Source organism: Acartia tonsa, chromosome 7, assembly GCF_053477335.1.
Source record: "Acartia tonsa isolate MP-2025a chromosome 7, ASM5347733v1, whole genome shotgun sequence".
Lineage (NCBI taxonomy): Eukaryota > Metazoa > Arthropoda > Copepoda > Calanoida > Acartiidae > Acartia > Acartia tonsa.
In genome coordinates, this window is record NC_137266.1 from 28,924,843 (window position 1) to 28,943,791 (window position 18,949).

At 29.4% G+C, this 18,949-nt stretch overlaps 1 protein-coding gene across 2 annotated transcripts in view; it reads left to right on the top strand.

The window, feature by feature from the left end:
* LOC145325209 (uncharacterized) overlaps positions 1-18,949 on the top strand; it is a 42,190-nt gene that overhangs the window by 10,439 nt on the left and 12,802 nt on the right. For both annotated transcript variants that reach the window (XM_080168097.1, XM_080168098.1), the window contains exons 7-10: positions 396-519; positions 5,199-5,293; positions 8,095-8,173; positions 9,464-9,552. In XM_080168097.1, coding sequence (XP_080024223.1) covers positions 396-519; positions 5,199-5,293; positions 8,095-8,173; positions 9,464-9,552 — 387 coding nt within the window. The remainder of the gene's footprint in view (positions 1-395; positions 520-5,198; positions 5,294-8,094; positions 8,174-9,463; positions 9,553-18,949) is intronic.

The window sequence follows — 18,949 nt, forward strand, 5'->3', positions numbered from 1 at the left end:
CAACTTCAATAATTTCGTATTTATGACATCAACAAAAAATATGTATGTTTTTCGACATTTTGTTATATAAGGTATTTAGTCTGATATTAAAGACAACATTATGATAATTTGTAAACATATTTACCATAGTACCGAGATGGTTTAAGGCTATTTTTCTGCTCTTCCATACCTCTATGAATAACCAGGCCCTATATGTTAGGGGCACAGCTGCTAGTTTTAGTTTAAACTAAAAAAACATATTTTTTTCTATTTTAAAAAGATAGTTCATTTGTCCTTAAAAGATAAGGATAACATTCAAATGAAACATGCAGTATAAAAAAATGCGTTTTAAATTAGATAACAATTCTCAAAAAAAAATCCTTGAAAAATATTTTTAAAATCTTCCATTTTTTTAGAGCCTTGGTGTGGTGTTGTACGTTCTGGTATGTGGAGCTTTGCCCTTTGATGGTGCTAGCTTGCCAGCCCTGCGGGATAGAGTCCTGTCTGGTAGATTTAGGATACCTTTCTTTATGTCCTCAGGTATGTTTAGAAAATGGATTGTAGGAAATAATAATTTAAGATAGATAATATAATATTCATACTTCTTCAAGTATGACTTCGAAGCCGATTGATATCCGGTTCTCATCCGTAATGAAAAATCATGTATAGCATCGTATTACAGACAATTTTCCTCGATTATTACAACAAAAATTATTAAATCAATGCCAGTTTCAATATTCGCGGAAAGCTGTCTATAATACGATTCGATAATTAACAGTTATCCATTTTTGTTATTTATAAATATCTGGATTTTCTTTCTTGATTTGTCCTCTCACCCCACCACCCTTCCTCCAATATGATGATCAATAGCTGAAGGAAAAATAAAATAAACTTTGATATTATTCTCAATAATTTCTGAGGATTAAAAAAAATCAATAAGGCTTATGAGTTCCAGAAAAAAAATAGTTTGACCACCAAGAAATATTTTCAAGATTCTTACAGATTCTTACATCATTGGGGTAATATATATTAGCAAATAATCATTACTGGCAGAAATGTATTTTTTTTCTGTATGTTAATAGAGTTTGAAACAGATTATAAATAATTTTTTTAAATATTGGAAGATTTTTTCTACAAAACTTAATTTCATAATGGATTTTTCTAAAAGAGTAAAAAAGGAGGATTAAAGAAAAAAGGATTAATTCAGTCTGCACGAACTTTATACACGTCATTCATTACAGACAAACGGACATACAAACATTTGTTACGTAATAGCTTGTATAAAAAAGCGAAAAACAGATATGATAAAGAATTATCTAGTCAAAAAAATAAAAGTAAAAAAAACAGAAGGAGAGAACATTGGACTGTAAATCATACTGGAAACACATTCTCGTATTCGTTGCAAAAATAAACTTGGGGTATTTTTTATCAATCTTGATCCAGCAGTGATTTCTACCAATAATATTGATCTACAGAAGGGGAAATATTGTTTATCATCATTGGAAATCACATCAATTTATTGGCATTAAATTTAATAACCCTGAGATTTATAGATAAATGGCAGATAGATTTTAAAATAGACAGAAAGATAGAAAGAAAGATAGGTAGAAAGATAAATAGAAAGATAGAGAGAAAGAAAGATAGAGAGAAAGATAGAAAGAAAGATAGATAGATAGAAATATAGATAATAAAAGTAATGGAACTCAAACAAAGCTAAAACCTGCCAATTTTCAAATCAAACACTTCTGTGTGTTTAAAAACACATTCAATTTTATTTGCCAAGCAGCTTTTAGCACACTTTTAAACACACAATTTGTTTAAACACACTTAAACACATCCGCACACTTTAGTCAAGGATAAGTAGTATCATCAATTCAGGGATCTTAAAGGATAAGACAATGATGAAAGTTCCTATTGGTGATAAATAAAGTTGCCGTTCTGTAAATTAAATTCATTGGTTGAAAAATTTAAACACTATAAGAATAAATTCAAACATCAAAATTCATTTAAAGTACCTACAGTTTTTGAGCCAACTAATAAGAAAACGTGGTTATAAATCTTTGGGTACTTGAGTCATTTACAGTTCAATTTCCCCTCCCTCCCTTTATTTAATTTAATTGTTAATATGTCAGCCACTACCACTTTTGTTTAATTCTATGTGGTCGACAGGAAAACTCTGAGATCTCATGTCGACAAAAGTTTGAACACTGCTACTATATGCCCTCCTTGAAAAACTCTCCCTTATTCTACACACACACACACACACACACACACACACACACACACATACACACACACACAAACACAGATCCTACACTGCTAAATGTTGAATGGTATTTTCGCAAATACACATTTAAACCAAACACACAAAAGTCGTTTGCAAAAGGATTCTATCTAACAGGGGCCCGATCCTTAAAACATTTCTGACTGTAAAAAAGCAGTTTCTATTAAGTATGATTATAGATGTATAACCCAAACAATTACCTTGCGAAAGTTGTGGGGACTTTATTCGCCTTCTATTAAATTGCTTTCTGCGACTTGGCTGTGTTAATATTTCCTACTCTATTAGCTGTAGATTAAAATTATTGGTTGAAACGTTTAAACACTTAACTTAACAATTAAAATTTAAAAATTGCCCAAAGTTTTTATGCTAACGAATAAGAATATGTTATTATAAAACTTTGGGGACTAGTTTAATAAACAGTCCATTGTCCCCTCTCTCTCTGATTGTTAAAACATGAAGAAAATATTTTTTAAGGATTAGGATTTAGAAACTAGGTCTTATGCACAATGCAGAAAAGGATGTAATTCAGGAAAACAGGGAATGGTAATTACTAATTTGTTGTCCACGGACATGAAAATAAAATAGATATTTAATAAGTTCCATTTTTTTAGCTCTTTTTTTTCGATTATGGCTTCGAAACCGATTAATATCCACTGGATTAGAATCATGCTGAAAAACAACGTATAGCATCGCATTACAGAAATTTTTTCACAAATTGTAAATTCAAAATTAATATCAGTAAGCACGTCGGCCCCTCGGGTCTAACAAAATTAGTTTTAATCTTTAATTATTACAGTTGATGTCCGCGGAAAGATATCTATGATACGATGCGATAATAGTCATTTCTCGCATCGTATTATAAACAGCTTTCCGCGGATATAGAATGTACAAACACAAGATTAAAACCAGTTTTTTTAGCCCCGAGGTGCCGAAGGCACGGGCTAAAAAACCTGGTTTTAATCTATTGATTGTACATTTTTATATTCGTAGAAAACTGGATATAATACGATGCTAGACATAGTTTTTTCGTATGGATGAGAACCGGTTTCTATCCACCAGATTTGAATGAATACGAGAAATAACTGTTCTTCTAGCAAATTTTTCGTGGATTTTTTTTTGAAAATTAAAATTTGTATATCCCTGTTGTTATTGCATATAAGAGAAGACTCTTGAGTAGAATTTCTAAAAGTGTTACAAGGATCTATCAATGAAGATAGTTAAATATCTCCCCCCAATATATTTTCAAGGCTGACCAAAGTTAAATTAAAATTTTTGTGTAATTTATAAAAAAAAATCTAAAGCTGAAATTATAATCAGGATTTTTTTTTTGGGGGGGGGGGGAAGTTGATTTTTTTCATTTCCCTATGCCTATCATTTATTATTAACGATGCAAACTTATCTATCCTGTATTGAATTTGAATCTATGGCCCAAACTTGTCATAATCAAAGACAATATATAGTAAATAGTAATAAATAAATAGTAACTACTGTTGCAATGTTAATAAAAAAATCCTAGCATAAGACAGGCACACCTCACAATAGTTGGGTTGAACAACAGTGCCTCATGACCTCTTCAAGTATTCTTTAGGTCCCTTTAGGTTTTATAGATTTGAAATATTTTTAAAAATAATTTTACGATCTTATTTTGGCATAATATACAATAAAGTAGATATTTTATTATCTTTTTGTTGGAGGGGGGGGGGGGGTTGTTTGAAGTACAGGCCATAACATTGAAATGTTTATTACTCTGCCGCAGTATTTTCAAACAGAGACAACCATTCTTAAATCATTATCGACATAGACTTTATTTAAAACAACTTTCCGTGATGCACTTTAAACTAAATAAAGAATTTACATGAAATTGTACCAAAATAATTGAGTACCCTGTTTCAATATTTATTGTGCTTTTCATAGTGTCTAGAAAAAATGACGTCATACGGGCCTTACATTGGTCAATTAAAACGTATACTGGCCCGCCATTGGTAATTTAGTCTGTGTATACACATTTTGGTCAATTATTTCGTATGACGTCATTTTATAAGCTCACTAAAAAGAGCTTCAAAATTATATATTGAATACAAATTTCTATCCATGGCGGTTTTTGTATGTTTTTTAAGCATCTGCATTTATGAATATTTGATGCTAAAGTAAGAATTATTATTGCAAAAAGGATGTTAAAATTTCATCTTGAATATTACTAAAAATATGTACTTTTAGATCCTTATTGCAGCAAAAACTATTATTATTTAAATTAAAAAGGATGATAACATCCAAAGTGATAACATAATGGCTGATAAATTGATTCACATCCCCAATGAGTGTACACAAAATGATTTCCTCTGTAGATTAAATTTAGTAGTTGAAACATTTAGACACTCACTTATTGAACTAACCAATCAAAATTCAAATAAGGTCTCAAAAAGTTGTTGAGCCAACGAATTAGGAGACGTTATCATAAAACTTTGGGGACTTACTTAATAAACAGCCAATTGTCCCCTCACTATGTGAATTGAAAAACTTTATATATAGAAAAGCTTCGGTTTTCATAAAAATTTTTATCTTACTCCATTAAATTAATTCCAAACAAAGAAAACTGAGAAGAAATAATAAAAGCTTATCTTTAAAAAAAATGAACTTTAATCTTTAATTATTTACAATCATTATGACCTTATTAGAAGTTAAAATTATGGATATGTAACTGTTCTTTCTTATTAGATTTTATTAAGATTTAAAATTTAGAAAAGTACACTATCAAATGCATCAAAAGGTCAGAAAACAGGATTGGCTTTCTAAGTTCTTAAAAGTACAGAGCTGCGTAATTATTAATCATTGGTGCTGTTAATGTATCAAAAAATACTATTATCAAAATAATAAGAATGGTTGTACCATGTTTAAAAAGTTAAATAGGGTAAAACCTATACTGTCTTTTTTTCAGAATGTGAGTCTTTACTAAGAAAAATTTTGGTTCTGGACTCTTCACGAAGATTCAACCTGGAACAGATAAAAAATCATCCCTGGATGACTGCTGAGGTAAGAAAATGTTGCATAGGACAGACAGACATATTCAAGTAAATATTTGATTTGCAAAATATTATACACCACTTTAAATCTCGTTTATGTATTTTTTCGACCATTCAATACATTTTCAGAAGAAAAAAATCACCTTTACATGATTAGAATGACTGAATATATAAGTCTTTTTCTGACATTTAAAAGAGAAACATGTTTTTCAACAAAAATATTCAACTTTAATTTGGATTTATCCAGTTACTGTATATTTACATTTTTAAGATATTTTTTAAAAAAATGATATTAAAGAATTGTTAATACAAAAAATACTTTAATTGATTAAATTTGAGAAAAAAATTATTATAATTTGTTTTTTTTCTAAAATGTCTAGTTTAGAAATACTTAATATAGAAAAAAATACATGAATCAATTGTAATTAGAAATGAGTATCATTAAAAGTAGGCCACATTACCAAAAGTAAAAAAATACAAATATATAATGAATTTTTATACGCGACTTTAAAGTCATTTTGGAGTAGGCGAAACACAATTAAAAGAATTGGAAGGATTAGGTAATTGATGAGGAGAAAAAAGAAATAATTTTTTAACAATCAAAGAGAGATTTTACAAACAATTTGACTTACAAACAAAACACATAAATTTTAGAATAGCTTCACTTCTTAAAATCCAATTTTTACTTTGTACAATAAAACTATGGTCGAGAGCTTTCTTTCATATAAAAAAAAATTAATTTCCAAAAATAGAATCAACATGTACATTAAATCAATTATATATGAGGCCAGGGAAGGGACAATTAATCAAGAAAATAAAATATAACAAATTTATTTTGAAACATGAAAAGAAAATGTCTTATCAACAATTTACAAAAACTGTATTTTTTTTATTTTGAAAATCTTTTACCTTTTCACCATTCCCTGTGAAGTAAAAGTTTAAAAATACCTTAATACTTTAAATATGACATTTATAAAAGAGAAAGATATAAAGATGACAACATCCAAAAGTAGCGAAGCTCATAAATATAAAATCGAATTACAATAATAGCAAAATGATGGATAAATTAAATTAGTGTAGATGCTAATCAGTCATCTAATCTAAACAAGAAACCTCTGACACCTATATTTGATGTCAGAAAGACGATCATTTGGAAATATGGAACAGATTTTTTTTTAATTTGAAAAGTTTTGATAATTAACAATGATGTAATCATTTTTAATTAAACTTATTTTTAGATATTTAATCAAAATTATTAAGATTATTAATCTAAACTCTTTTATATAATGAAAAATTTGTAAATAAATTACTTAATATTTTAACCAAATTTTGACAATTTAAAATTTAGGTATATAAAATGTTTAAAATATTTATAATTCAAAAGTATAAATTGCTGCAAAAATTTAAATGATATCCTATTAATAATTATAATGAATTCCATATTTCAAACCGACAGAATAGTTTAATTTTAAAATTATCATTTGTTTTAGAATTATACAGGGAGGGAGGGGACATGGAGCTGTTTATTACATTAGTCCCCAAAATTTTCTTATTCATTATCTTTGAAACTTCTTGAATTTTTATCGGTTGGTTTATTTAGTTGATTGTTCAAACGTTTCAAATACTAATTGTAATTTCTTAAAGAAGGGGGAATTTTGTAGATCATCATTAGGGATGCATATCAATTTACGTCCTTTGTTTTATCCATCTTGACATTTGTTATTAGTTGTATAAATGTAGATATATTGCTCTTCTGTAGCGACTTGACTCTGTTATTATTCTCGACGCTATTGGTTGATTTTCAAAGTCTCAATTGATAATCGCCTCAGGGTCCTCATGGTGGGAACATACATTTATTTAACCTCCTTTCACCTCTATTGTTTTAATCTATTATCTTGTAATTCTTTATTATCAATGTTAAAAATAATATATTTAAAAAAACTATTTTTATACTGAGTAAGTAAAAAGAAGTGACGCAAATAAGAGATAAGGGAATACAAGCATTTAATACCAAAGCAAATAGGTCTTATTGTGGCTGCAACTGTAAAGTCTTCAAGCGGTTATGCCTCTAGAGGCACTTGATGAAATGGGGGACGGGTGGGAGTGGAGTGGTCGAATCGGCCGTCCACTTTCCTTATTTATAATTGAATACATTATTGTATTCTTTATTTCTATTTCACTGTGGGCTAGAATTGAATCAAGACAAAAGTACGTGCCGAGCCCTGGGACCTATGTATGGTGAAAATAGACATAAAACCATGATGATTCCAGGTAAAACCAAAATATTTCAGCGGGGGCTTTTTGAGAAAATTAGATTTAAAAATTTCAAGTTCAATTTTCACCCCCTAGGAGTTGCCGCATATTCATGACAAGAAAAGCAAATATTATTTATTTTCAATTTTGAACAACTTTGCTTTTATGAAGTCCTTTTTAAAACTTCTCTATATATGATTTATTTTAGGCTGAATTTTCGTGACCTTTGCAAAGCAAGTGATAGAAATGGCCATTTATTAACTCCCTTCAGAAGTGGTTTTATGAAGAACTTTATAAAAGCAAAGATGTTCAAAATTTAAAATAAATAATATTTGCTTTTCTTGTCATGATTATGCGGCAACTCCTAGGGGGTGAAAATTGAACTTGAAATTTTCAAATATAATTTTCTCAAAAAGCCCCCGCTGAAATATTTTGGTTTTACCTGGAATCATCATGGTTTTATGTCTATTTTCACCATACATAGGTCCCAGGACTCGGCACTTACTTTTGTCTTGATTCAATTCTAGCACACAGTGATTTATGTATTTTTTTATTTAGATGCCAAATTTATCCAAGCTGCAGTTGTCTAACTATACCTGGAACCAGACGAAAGCCAGCCAGGAACCAGTAGATCCAGGTTAGTTTCAAAGATTCACTTGAAAAACACATTATAAATTATATTGCAAATAAAGAATACTACGCGAGGGTTAAAACCGGACGTTTATCTGTAAATGATATTGGTACCCAAAGTTTTATAAACATGCTCTCTTATTCAAGGGCCTAAAAACTTTACTCTAGATTAATCTTGATTGGTTGATTCAAACTAGCAGTTTCAAAACATTTTAATACAATTGTGATCTAAAGGAGGGATAATTTTGTGTTCCATAATTGTTTAGTTATAACAAAAGTAAAAGTCTGTAATTTGAAAATATATATAAAAGTCAAATAAATCATTTTTTGGTTAAAATGAATGGAAGAATTGTATAGATGATGTAAGACAATTTTGGTCCTTTCCTTTCTTACACACTAAGAGATACGTTTTTAGAAAAAAATATTTATATAAAAAAAAGAATGCCTTTAAAATTTAACATACTCTCTTATTATATAAAGTATTATTTTTTTTCTTAGCTTAAGATTTCGGTAACTTCTAAACCGATTGAGTTCTTTATTTATGGAAGCTTCGTATATGTCTCTAGATGGTTTTAGGTTATTAAATTGTTATACCTTTTGTATTTAGTCTATTTCCATACTTTCCTTACTTCTTCGAATACAAAGCTCTTAGATGTTAACATTCTATTATACTGTAAAGTAGTAACTTTTTTGTTTGTCTGTCTGTTAAGATTTCGCTAACCAATAAACCGATTGTAATGTTTTATGTCGATAGATGGAGTTTAATAAAAGTGGCAATGGCTTATATTTATGAAAATGATCAACACATTGCACCAAAAATAACTTTTTTATTTACAGTAGAATATTTGATTATTAGAATATTGTTCTCTGTCTTTTCTCTGATATTTTAGTCACGAAATTGTGTAAGTGAATGTATTTATTTCTGATAATATTTGATATTTTACAAATCTATTGTACATTACATTTTTATATAGAGCCTACTTTGTACAAAATGCCAGCGGTTGGATCCATAGCATTTAGGGGCTCTGTATTTGAAGAGACAGAGATGGGCTAGAAAAAAAGCTTAAAACAATCAAAAAACATTACTACATTATATTATAGGAAGAATAGAAAACAAGACTTCTTAAGTTCATAACACAAAAAATTAGAAGAAAACATAAAATATTATAATTCCGTATCATAAGTATAAAAAAGAAAGTCTCAAACAAAAAAAATTGAACTTACTAAGTATTATCATATTAAGGTAAGCTTTATGTAGGTATGTTGGTTTTAGCTATTTATAACCTATCTATTTTAGAAAAGAAGAGTAAAGAAAATATAGAAATAAATGAACAAATTCTTCACTTGATGCAAGATCTTGGAATTGACTTGGTCAGAACTAAAGAGGTCAGTTTCTTAAGCTTTTACCATGTAGTTATTCACTTTTTGTAAACTCTTTGTTTTCTGTTTATGCAGACGATAATGCTAGTATGTGAAGTGCATGACATTATTTGAAATTCTTGGGTAAAAATTACCATTATCTCATATTTATATCTAGGACTTTAGGAAGAATGTCTTCATAGCAAAGGTTCAATTGTTTATTACTATTTACTACAAAAGCTGAAGCAGCTTACAGTGTCTATATAAAAAGGATGTCATACAATACAAATGACCAAAGAAAGTCCACCATACTTTTTAATAGATTAATGGTAAAATATATGCTGGCCTATCATTGGTCAATTTTATTTTTTTATGTTCACTATAAGCTGCTTTATATATTCTTATACAAAATTTGTAAAAAATATACAATAGAATTGATTTCATATTTTTACCAGCTTTTATAAGGTACTAGAAATGAGTTACATAAAGATTGAATCTTGTTTACATTCCAAATGTAGCAAAATTTTGTAAATATAGTTATAAACAGAAAAAAGGAATGAATATTCAAAAAGTCAATAAAACCAGGTAAAAGATGATATGTAAGGAAAAAGTTTAGATTTATAGAAATGGTATTTATAATCCATAGTAACGTTGAGCAATAACCATTGAGTCTCTAGTCATAAAGTAGCTGCACTGTTTAAATGAATTGTATCTAGAATATCTAGTATCTAGAATAATTTTATCATTATAAAGGGGGTATTTTTTTCATATTTTCTGTACAGTTGTGGTAACCCTTTTGTAAAATGCGCTTATTAAGTCGAACTTTTCTTAATTATGAATAAAAAAGAGCTTTTGACTAAAAGGTTACATTATTGAAAATACGCAAATAAATGCCCCCCTTTGATTTTTGAAAAACCTATTCCTGTGAACATATTCAGACGCAATGCACTAAATTTGTGTTTGTTTGACTTAAATCTGGCATTTAACTTGTTGCGGAGTAACCTTTACAATTTTATTTGGGCGCATTTATTGCAATATCTCCTCGACCAAGCTAATATTGCTTGATTCACTTCTACAAGAGAGGTGAAAAAGTTTAGACAATGAGAGCAAAGTGGAGGAAAAAGCGTATGCGCAGGCTACAGAGAAAACGCAGGAAGATGAGGGCTAGGTCCAAGTAAATCCCCCCGTGGGGTCCCAACATGCTGTCTATCTCAACATTAACTCAACAGAATCACGAGGATAATAACCGATCTATGATGCTTTCTCATCTATGATGAATTCATTTTATGTTTGTTATGAACTTATGTGATTTATTGAGTTATAATTGTTATTTTAGCATTTAATATCCGTTTATTCTGATATTATCCAAACCTGCCTCATTCACTCATTTTTATGATTTGCAATATCTCCTCTTTTTAGATGTTTTTTTTTGTTGCAGCGAGGCATGGCTATGCGGACTGTTTAAACTGTTAGGGTTGTTTTTAAGTCTAACCTCTGGGTGGAGGGGGGCCCGGGGGGGGGCTAACCCTGCTTGGACTATACCCACGGTACCAGTACCCAGTACCCACTATAACCTAACCTAAACTGACCTAAAGGTCCTTTGATAATTTAGCATTTACTCTAAAACTCGTTTTGACCTTCATTATGCAAAAAAATTCTAGCGGGCAAATATACTTTGCAATTTTGTTATTCTTGTTTTCTTAAAAATCATAAATATATGATCAAGACGTTTTATTCTTATTAAAGAAAAAATATATTTATGATAATTAGGTATAATTTTACTTAATTAAGGAAAAAAGATACAACTTTTTCCAATTACAAAATACTTTTAACTAAAAATAATCTAATTAAAAACTATTTTTAATCTTATTTTATTTTGATGAAAAATAGTACATTTTAGCAAATAATAAGAAACATTAATTTTGTTTTTTAACACTTGAAAAGTTCTTAGTAATTTTCTTTACAAAATACAAATTTGGGCTCATTAGTACTTAATTTTTTTTACAATAAAAACATAATTTTATGACGTTTTCATTTAAAAAAAAAACAAATCTTTTATAACTTCTTAAGTTAAGAAACATAATTTTGAAAATAAATATTACTTTTAAAGAATTAAATACAAATTTGTGTAAAAAGGATGAAACCATGTAAATTAAATCAATCAGAAGCCTTCCAAGTTAACTCTTTATCAAATCTCTTTATAAAATAATTTTTCTCTGTAAAATTATTGAACTTTTTTCTAACTATCATCGTTTTGATATTAATTAAACATTTAATGTTCTTTTGCTATAAATCATTTCAATTTTCAATATTGTATAGCTATGATTATTCCTGCGTTTTATGAGAAATTTAATGTTTTTGTGATGGGCAAATAACTATTTAGATTTACGCCTTAACATCCTTTTTTTTGACCAGTCATTTGCATTATATGACAAATGTTTCTAGCTTAATAGGTATAACATAAGATTTTTTATACATATTCTAATGTATTTATAAGTATTTTAAATATTTTAAAACCTCAATTATTTTTAAATAATTATTTAAAAAATGTTTCAGTATTTTAAAATGAAAGTATGCCCTAAAAATAAAAATATTATCTACGCAATCTAGAGTGTAGGTGTTAACTGTTCATATGTTTGTGTGGATGTGTGTGTGTGTGTATGTGTGTGTGCGTGTGTGTGTTATGTACTGTCTAGTCCAGTGACCTATTTGTGTAGCATAAAATACATATATCACAATAATATACATCATAAGAGGATACTTAAGGATGAATATATTGTTATAGGCAAATAATGATTTATTTGGGCAGCTAGGCATACAAAAATATTGATATATTTTTACAGGGTTGATATTCTTTCCTCAAAATAGCTTGAAACATGCCTAACTAACTAATTACCAATTTTCAATTTTAATTCACTATAGCTTGAAATTTTAAACTCTAAACTTTTTTGCTTCAAAATAAATTCTAAAATTGTTAAAGCTTAGAACTAACTAATTCCTAACAAAATCTTTCTTCCTTACTTTCCAAAAATTGTGTATCTTGTAAAATCTGGATTTCAGAAAAATAAGTTTTATAAATATTTCAGTCAAGGAGTTAAGAAATTTGAGTGTGCATCTCCTACCGCATATTTATCACATTATCAAATCAGTAGCGGCTAGGCTCTTCATTCAATGGAGTAAGAAATGGGTATACAAATAGCCTAAAACCACCCCAAGGCTGAAAGATAAACAAAAATAGCCTAAGACCAGCCCTGAAACTATGTGAAGCTTCCCTAAAAAGGAGAACTCAATGAGTCAAGAAGTTCCTGAAATCTTAAGCTGTAGACAAAATAACCTTACTTCTTAATATAATAGGATACAATAGAAAGACGAACAGACACTAAAACACAATGATTAGCTTCGCTAAAATAAAGGGTTAAAAACACTAAATAATATATATATTTTCATTATTCCAAAAATGCAATCGTGTTATTTTCATTAATCCATTTGTCCCCCTCCTCTCCCCTCTCTAATTCCACTGATTATATTCAGAGAGAGAGGGGACAATAGGCTGTTCTTTACACTAGTCCCCAAAGTTTTTTAATAATGTTTTCTTATTAGATGGATTAACAACCTTGGGGACTTTTGATTGGTTGGTTTACTAAGTCGAGTGTGCAAACGTTTCAACTATTAATTTAAATCTACAGAAGTGGTAATTTTGTGTATTATCATTGACAAATCCCTTTATATCCCCGGTTAAATTACTTGTTCCCTGTTTATAGCAAGTCAAATAAGTTCTATAATGCTTAGGTTAAGTAACTTTGTTTATATTTTGATAAAATAAAGATATTAAAATAATTGTCCTTAACCAATTATTAGTATTCTAAAAATGTATAGTTACTTTTTTTATTATATGATAGTGTAAATACCTATCAAATAAATTCAGGGAAAAAAGAATATTCAAATTAATCTGCACCCCTCATTCCCTAAATATTTACCTCTAAGATAATCGCACATATAATTTTGCGTCCACTGCCCTATCCCCGTACCCCCATAGAATAGCTAACTATTGGTATGACGTCAATTGTGTGCTGACGCATTTTCTACCACCAGAAAAAGAGAAAAAAGTGGACAGAAAGAGAAAAAAGAGAGAGGTTTAATTCATTTCTCACCACCCATCAACTCGTGTCTCTCTAATCCAAGGAATCTATCTGCCCCCCCCCCCCCTAACTTTCTGTCTACCTACCTTTGTTGCATTTGAGGTGTTTCATTATTCCAGTAAACAATTTTATAGCCAAGCCATAAAAAGTTTGTGTTCTTATGTATGTTGTCATTCTAACTACCTTTTTATGACGAATTGACAGACGTTTGAATAGACATAGACTCTAATTTTGAAATAAAGTTTAAAACTGTAAGAAATTTGACAATTTTTCATTTTTTTGAAAGAACACCGAAATCAGGACCTCGGCGAATGTTATTTTAGTAAGAGGGGCCAGAGGGGGGGAGGTGCTCTAAAAAAAAGGAGTGGGACGAAGTGAACAAGACGTCCCACAAAAAAGTAATTATATGAGAGAGAAAATACTTTTAGCTTAATATTCTAATGCATTAACTTGTTTTCTTTTATGCTTTGAAAACAGGTTAAATAAAGAATTTGTTCAGAAATATTAATTTTTATTCAACTATTTTTTGTACGGGTAAACTTATACCTTATTCTTGACAAGAAGGAAAGAAATAAAGTAAGAAAATAAGGTTTACAAAATCCTGGTCCTTTGTCTCTGGAAAAAAAACATTAGTTTGATAAATCTTGCAGATCAAACAGACTTTCAAATTCATCTAAATGAGGAAAAATAGTGGAAAAAATGCACTAAAATTTTATTTAGAAAACATGACACACACACACAAACACACACACACACACATTAGTATGAAAATTCTCAAGTAACTTTTAAATTTGACAGGTCACTGAAATTTTAACCTTTTTTACGTCTTGAATCCAAATATTTAGTAAGCTATCATTTCCGCTAAATATATCATATCATTTTAATCGCCGCTTTATTACTACAGCACAAATTGCTCTTTCCTCTTTGCTTCGCGCTTATCATTGATTTCTAGTTATTGTGTCTGTTAATAAATGTAATGAGAATAGATATGTATAACCCAGACAACTACCTGGTCTATGTCTTGGAAACCTTTTTCGTCGGCTAGCAAATTACTTTCTGCTCTTTTGGCTGTGTTAATTTTTATGATGCTTTTAGCTGATATTTTAAGACCTAATTAAAGATCGACACAGGGTCCACGAGATGGGGACATACAGTTATTTAACCTATTATATTTAACCCTCTATTATGCTCTAATTTGCCTCTATGCAAATTTTAGACACTTTGGAAATATGAAACTTTGCAGAAGTGATCATTAACCAAATATTTGGGTGGAAATGTGAGTGTCTAAAGTTGCGGAAAGTACGTTTCATTCATGTGGAAAAGTTTTTAGGGAATGGCAGCCGCTTATAAAAAATGGCTTTGACTACTTTTTCCTATATTCATCCACCGTTGTAATTTTTAAAGAGTTTTGATTGGTATGTTCGTTAAATTGAGTGTCCAAACGTTTCAACCACTAATTGTAATATAAAGAATGGGTTAATGTTTTGTATAATTATTGTGGATGTATATCAATTTATCGGCAATTGTCTAATCCTTCAGATCCCTTATAAGTACTGCAGTCAACAAAATGAAATAATCACATAATTCAGCTGCAGCTGCCAATAATTTTTTTTAATTCAGCACCAGCCGCTTTAAATATGGGCGTCTGCCGAGCCCTTGAAAGTTTTATCGTTTTTTTTTCTTGAGGAAAAGTGTCTGCGCATATTTTGATATTACACACTGAAAGGGTTTGTGATGGGTGGGCATAATATATATTCTCGTATTCATTCGAATCCGGTGGATAGGAACCGGTTCTCATCCATACGAAAAAACTATGTCTAGCATCGTATTATATCCAGTTTTCTACGAATATAGAAATGTACAATCATAAGATTAAAACCAGTTTTTTTTAGCCGGTGCCTCCGGCACCTCGGGGCTAAAAAAACTAGTTTTAATCTCATAATTGTACATTCTATATCCGCGGAAAGCCGTTTATACTACGATACGAGAAATAACTATTATCATTCATATTTATAAAGAGGAAAAGTATTTAAATAAAATCAGACTTTAATGCTTTAGTTTTTAACTATATTTTTGAAAAAAACACTTATTAACTGGTAAAAAGCTTCCCTGAAATCTTAATTTTTTATCATAAAATAAAAGAAAAATTGCTCACTCCTTATACTAAAGTAACAGGATGTGTGTCTGTGTATCTGTGTGTCTGTACCGAAGGATCTCGCTAACCGCTAAACCGATCGGTTTCTCCTTAACAGGGTAGATTCTCATAGGTCCCGGGAAGGTTTTCAACTATTTTTGGGGAGGGTACCACCAACCTCCCAAGAGAAATCGCCCCTAGAAAAATTGTTTTTTACGTTCTCGATTTTAGAAAGAGAGTTTAACGGAAACATAAACGTCAAACGCAATATAGACATATTTTAGATATGAGTGCCACTAGAGGCCTCTAGGGGCGTAGCCGCTAGTTATATAGAAACTACCTACTTAAAGTTCCCAAAAATTGATGATGGTTATATTTATTTATTTTATTAAAACCTAGCAACAGATTTTTTTTTGTGAAAATAACAATTTTTCAAGTTATTTATTTGCTTTGCTTGAGAGGGAAGAGAGTGGCTGAACTTCACTACATGTAACTATGGCGTCATTCTTTACATTTAGTTTTAAGAAAAATTTTTCTTTATATAGAGTCTTCATGTCTGTTAGTTTTGCTTGTATTGGTAAAGTTAGACATATTAAAACAATTTTATCCTGTATTTAAAATTAAAGTTTTTTTGCCGGTTATGATCTAACTAACAACTTTTCAGGAAATCTTTATATTGGTCCTGGGCTTGTTTTTAACTGTTTCTTAACTGGAGAGATACTTATAGAAAATGGGATTTCTTGGATGATTAGGCATGACTTTATTAAAATACAATGTTATGTGTATTTTGAGCAATTTATATCTGATAATAAAAGAGTTGTAAGTTAGTATCATTTTCTGAATTGCTAAGCTTCGCTTTTTAAAACGTTTTCATCCTTGTTATCAGTTAAACCCTGTGTAAACACTATCCATAACATCTTGTTTCAATATATTATATACGTTTCTCTGGACAGGGACTTGCAAACATTAAATTTGGAGGATTTATTTTTCATACATTTTCAATTAACTACTTTATGAAATGTAATAAAGATGGTCATTTATTTCGCATATTTTCCGTAAAGTTGTGTGTAACGGTTTATTCAAATGATCTTATTAAGATTTTTTTGACTTTATAAGCGCATTTGACTAGTGGTCACACAAACTTTACAGAAAAAACGCAAAAAACGACAGCTTTATTAGTGCTAATTCTAGACAGAGAAATTAATTGGAACCATAAATACATACAATTTATTACACTAGTCCCCAAAGTTTTATAATTAATTTCAATTGGTTCTTTCATTAAGTTGAGTGTTCAAACGTTTCAACCACTAATTTTAATTTACAGAAGGGGTAATTTTGTGAATTATCAGTGGAGATGTACATCAAATTATCGACCCTTTAGATCCTAGAAAATTGAAATTAATAAGAATGGCTTAAAACCTGCCCTTTTCCTAGCTGTGGGCCTCTAGATAAAAAAACATGTATAATGTATATTTATTTTACAAATTTTTTTGTATGCTTATACTGTAATATACACATCTTATGTTTGTTTTATGATTACTTCATAGGTAACTATCCATGCACTTAAGCCTTCCTCACAATAATCACGTGGCAAATTCATGATAATAAACACAAAGAACCAGGGACATTAGGGTGTTTATTACACTAGTCCCCAAAGTCTTAAAATACGGTTTTCTTGATGCTGTCTAAAATGGTGCAAAAAATGGGGACAAATTTCAAATTGATTTGACGGGGCTGTTTATTTACGTCACAAGTGAGGGGAAAGAAAAGGGAAGGAGGAAAGAAACCCCCTAGAAAAGAGATGGGGGTATGACGTCACACGCCAAAACAATTTGAAATTTGTCCCCATTTTTTGCACCATTTAAGACAGCATCGTTTCTTAATTGTTGGCTCAAGTCAACAGCCTTTTATTGAATATTGATTGCTTGTTTCCTTTTGTTCAGTGTCCAAATGTTTCAACCACTATTTGTAATCTACATAAGGGGTAATTTTGTGCATCATCATTGTGGATGTACATTAATTTATCAGCCATTGACTTATCCCTTTAGATCCCTGACAAAGAACAGTAAAGTAGGCGCAAGGAAAAATTGTAAGAAATCAAATAAGTTTATACATATAATTTAATTATTAAATATAAACAAATTGATCTAGATTATTTTGAGGGAAAAATAATTAGAATTAAGCAAATTCTTATAGGACACCCTGAAGACACAAATAATGGTCACACTTGTCAACATTTATTTTCTTTGTGCAATACAACTTTGTCTTAAGCCAAGACAAGATGCAATAAATTATAAAACATTAGTTCTTTAACTCAGAGGGAAGGGAGTTGCACTATTTTATCTTGTTTATTCATCTTGGGCTTATATTCTTTACTGTTTATTTTTCAGTACAATAATGATAAAAATAAATGATTTATTGTCAAGATTTTTTATTTTCATTAAAACTATAGTGTTAAATATAAGCAAGCATTAATTTGTTATGTTGGTTCATCAATAAAAATATTACAGAATATTTGACAATATAATTTTCTTAAATTTATGATAGATTGATAATTAAATACAAAACTCTCAACAAATTAATAAAATAACTTTTATATTATTGCCAAATTTAAATATAAAAGTTACCTATACTGTTTAACATCCATTTGTTGCACATAATTTTGGCATATTTGCACTGTTAAAGTTGTGTATATTATATAGATACATGGTATTGGCAAAGTTTTGCACTTTCTAAAATAGAAGGTGTTAGATTTAGAAATTTTCATCATTTTCTTTTAGTAAGGATAAAATTATGATCAACTTTTACAAAAAAATTAATGTTTGTAAATTACTAAAGGACTTTGATTTGATTTCTAATTTGAAACTTAATTACATCTAGCGGTGAAAATTTAAACCAAAGATATCTAAGATTTTCCTTTATAATAATGTACCTATTTAAAATTTGAATTTGTAGGAACAACAAAAAATCTGGTATAATTTTTAAATCCATTGTTTTTTGAGACCTTCTATTGTAAACTTGAATGAATTCAACTTTAACATCATAAATAGGTGGTACACTAAAAATCAGAGATCTAAAGGGATAAGACAATGGCAGATAAATTGATGTACATTCCCAATGATAATGCACAAAACTGCCCTCTCTGTAGATT